At 45.7% G+C, this 4,232-nt stretch overlaps 1 protein-coding gene across 1 annotated transcript; it reads left to right on the top strand.

The window, feature by feature from the left end:
• Positions 1-2,916: 2,916 nt before the first annotated feature.
• Positions 2,917-3,960, top strand: LRRC30 (leucine rich repeat containing 30). The gene has a single exon (XM_010227401.2). It carries the CDS (start codon positions 2,917-2,919, stop codon positions 3,958-3,960), a length of 1,044 nt encoding a protein of 347 aa, XP_010225703.2.
• Positions 3,961-4,232: the final 272 nt, after the last annotated feature.

The raw sequence follows: 4,232 nt of genomic DNA, 5'->3' as shown, positions 1-4,232 counted from the left end.
TCAGGAATAAAAGGGAACTGAATAGTATTTGAACAAAAACAGTCCAGGACACCAGCAGCTAGCACTGTTGTGTTCATAACTTTAGTTCCTGAGATGTCCAGATGAGGCCACTGTGGTTTTATTATCCTGGTTACGAGAAAGGAATTTAATTTGGTCACCTCGGAGTTTCCTCTCTCCATAACTAAGAGTGTGCTCAGTCGCTTGTTTTGCTGTTGGAGAACAAAGAAAAGGAAATGTTTTTTTTTTTTTTTTTTTTTCACACACTGGTAACGTCACTCGCAGAAGCAGGAAGGGACCTGGACAATGGAAGCTGCAGATGTGGGACATTTTTTTAAGTCCCACTGCTGATGCTGTTCCTGTCTCATGCACAGAGGAGAGGCAGCGGCAGAATAGCAGGAGATGCTGTTGGACTAAAGCAGAGTGAGAATTTTCACCTGTGAAATGCAGCTTTACAGCAACAGCCTGACCCAGAATACACCATGTCATACCAGAGCTCCAAACAGACAGTGTGATGCAAAACCAGGAAAGGGGGTGGCAGCGTGCGGTGGCTGACTCATCCTGTTGGGAAATGTGGGCTTCTGTGTTGAGAGGCTGGCAGTTAACTCTCACTTATTTTGGAGACCAAGGCAGGGATGGCATCCTCATTCCTGACGAGGGAGGGGGGAAATGGTGGCACAAGCAGCCTGTGCTCCCCTTGCTTCTTGTTCTCGTGGGGAGATGTGGGGAAGGAAGAGGTTGGCAGATATGGTGAGTATGTGGGAATTCAGAAGGCAGAATTTCAGCAGCTTGTTGGTGCCAGCAGCAGAGATTAGGGGACAGAAAATCTGTAACTTTGTGAATGCTCGCTTAAAGCCTTTTTTTTTTTTTTCCGTTTGAGCTTGCCGATGCAGAAGGGAATGTCTTTCTTCAGCTCATTCATGCAGTGCCATAAAAGAAACTTCTTAAACAACAGGACCCAGAGTCAGGATTCATGAGAGGTTTTCATTTGTGCTCCTCCACCTGCTGGGGCTAAGGGGACATGTTGTAGCCTTATCCCCCTGCTGCCTGGCAAGGCCACATCTTGCCTGACTTTGGCCTGTGGTTGAGTTTCCTCTCTTACACTACACGGCTTCTGTGCCACTTTGGGCAGTGCTTTTGGTTGATGCTGTACAAGGGCATTGAGTCAGAGCTTATGGCTATGATGAGACTTAATGTGATGTTTGTTTGTAAACTAGCAAACACTGGCAGAAGGAGCTTGTGAGGGAGGGATCTGTGGCTCTCAGTCAGGCTGCCAACCCATTCTAACCAAACAGTAACAGCTGGCCTCCGTCCTCGTCAGGCTCATCCAGAAACTCCAGGCTATATAAAATTTCAGCCTCACACCTCTGAAAGGACTGGTTGTTTTTACACCATGCAGACTTGCTAGGGTGCATGCTTTAATCATGAGCCTCGCTCAGCTGGCCATTGTCTCACGCTTTCTCGATGGGGTCCTGGCTCTTCTCATATCGCAGGACCCCTCTTGCCCCTTTCTCTCCTCCCAGCCAGATGCAGCTCTAGGAGGGACCCGAAATTAAAAAGAGAACAAACAGTGCTCGGCAAAAAGAAAACAATTGTGGGGACTGCGCTCAAAACAGCTTGCTGGAAGGCCCTGGCACCCAGCTGAAGCTTCATGCACAGTCCCTTGTCATGCAAACTAATGCAGGGCTTCGAGGTGAAGCTTTCTGAAACGAGGCAGTGGAGAATGTACGTCCATCACCAGGTCTGTCAGGCAGATGCACAGCATCTTCATCATCACGGACCCGTTGAAGAGGAAAAGCCCTGAAAATCTTGTATTATATTTGCTGCCATTTTCACCTATTTTAAATGGTCCCTAAAGTCTTTGCATATCCTTTTCATGGTCCCTTTGAGCTTAAACTCACAGCATATTACTGTAGCATCACAGTTTCCTTTCATCAGCAGAGTTAGCCTCAGCTGTTGTTGGGTATAATTACACCTCACTGCTTCCTTCCTCTCCCATCAGTCCCTCTATCCTGGACTTAAATGTCACTTACAGTCTGAGCTATTTCACTGCTCACCACATTCGACCCAGAATGTCCCAAAAAGATCAGAAAGTTCACTGAGAAAGAAGCATGACTTCATTTTCCACAGCACAAAAAAAAAAAAAAAAAAAAAAAGGGCCCCCAAATTTGTATTGATGGATGCAAGGTAGCCCGGGACATTTAGGACAGTGCATCTGAGTAGCTCTGTATAGTATGATTGCTCAACTCAGAGACGTGAGTAGCAAGCAATCATCTGAGTGGGTGCAGATGCAGTTGGAAAATGTCACTGCCACAGTGAACGTGGTAGCCTTTCTGAAGAGAGAGGGGCCTATCCTCCTCACAAAGCTACTATGAAAACTAACACTTTGCACTGGTGTTAAATTTTTAAAAAAAAAGAAAGAAAGAAAAAAAAAACAGAAAGCAAAGTCTCAGGTGAAAATTCATTACCACTTCTGCAGAATGCAAGGTCTTCTGGTAGATTGGTAACTTCTTCGGCGAAGTCAGGAACATCAAAATAAAAATGATTTTGAAAATCGCTTTTAATCTGGCTCGAAATGGTGAGTTACTTTTTTCTATAGCTCAGCTGTTTGTGTTTTGAAGTTGCTCTTGTTAATTGTCCTGCAGCCACGGCATGCACCAGATAGCCAAGAAAGCTGACATGGTGAAGTTATATACAGCATCCTTGTGACCTTTTTGCTGTGAAGATACATATCTAACTAATAAAGCCCAGGCCAAGTGACAGTGACAGCTGCCTGGTGGCGTTCATTTTGAATTGAACAGGTTTGCTCAGAAGTCAGGAGTAAGTGTTTCATTACAGACTGTGCACGAACAACAACATAAGCCCCCCCAAAGAGAAGCTTTCCCTTAGGAACTACAGAAGCTACGGCGATGGACAGAGATGCACTTCATAGGCTCCTCCTCATCTCCTTGCTCTGACTTTCCTGCCTCCTGCAAGCTGCCAACCTCAGTTGATATTTGCATACTGGTGCAGTTTTTGCAAGGGAAGAAATCCGAGCGTCATCTATCAGGAGCAACCCAGCGTGTTATGGGCACTGAGCATTCAAAGAACGAGGGGCGAAGCAGCATGTTTTTTCTGAGAAAAGGCCAAAAGTTGCCTGCATGGGAAGATGCTCTTCTCTCAGGAAAAGAGCCCAAGTCGCTGTTAAAATGTGGATTATGCTATGTCAGCTTAAGCCTGATAATGAAGGGGATGACCAGTGTGCCTGACTTCTTATGGGGATTGTCGGAGGTGCAGAAATTGAACCTTTCACGCAACAGACTGGTAATGATCCCTCCTTCATTGGGAAAACTGGACAGACTGGCCGTCCTGAACCTGTGTGGCAATTGTCTCAAGTGTCTGCCCAAAGAGATTGGGCTGCTGCGGCACCTGAAGGTTTTATTTGTCAATATGAATTGCCTGACAGAAGTGCCAGCGGAGCTCAGCCTGTGCAGGAAACTGGAAGTCTTGAGCCTCTCGCACAACCGCATCTCACAATTGCCTTCAAGCTTCACAGAGCTGACAAGTCTAAGGAAACTGAACCTCAGTAACAATCGCTTCGTCCAAATTCCCCTCTGCGTTTTTGCATTGAGGAGCTTAGACTTCCTGCACTTAGGGTCGAATAGGTTGGAAAACATTGCAGAGAGCGTCCAGTATCTAATCAATTTGCAAATCTTTATTGTAGAGAATAATAATATCCGCTCTTTGCCACGGTCCCTCTGCTTCATCACCACTCTTGAGTTACTAAACATAGATTACAATTCAATCCAGACTCTTCCAGACGACCTCTACCTGCTTCACAGACTGCCCAAAATTGCATGGAATCCAATGGACAAAGGACTCCACCTGTCACATAACCCGCTGGCCCGACCGCTGCCAGAGATCGTGGAGGGAGGACTCGATGTCCTCTTCAACTACCTCAAAGATAAAAAGGAGCACAGCTAAATGGTCACCAAGTTTGGGATTAACCCTGTCATCAAGACTCCGTCACGTCAGTGCACTTTCCTGGTCAAGGCATTTCCACTTGGTAACACTCGGATTTTGAAGACTACAAATGGTTTAGTGAAGGTTTGCTGAACGCAAGTAAAATATGATGGTCTTGCTTAGGTGTGCGAAGAGTAAACCTGCCAAAAATATCCATCTCTGCAATCTTCAGTGTTGCACTGTTTGTTTTTTCAGGAAAGAGAAAAAAAATGGAAAAAGGAAAAAAAAGCCAT

This window comes from Tinamus guttatus, unplaced genomic scaffold, assembly GCF_059628265.1.
Source record: "Tinamus guttatus ecotype Peru unplaced genomic scaffold, ASM5962826v1 Tinamus_guttatus_pri_ptg000203l, whole genome shotgun sequence".
NCBI lineage: Eukaryota > Metazoa > Chordata > Aves > Tinamiformes > Tinamidae > Tinamus > Tinamus guttatus.
Note: the sequence above shows the minus strand (reverse complement) of the source record. Positions and strands in the feature narration are given on the sequence as shown.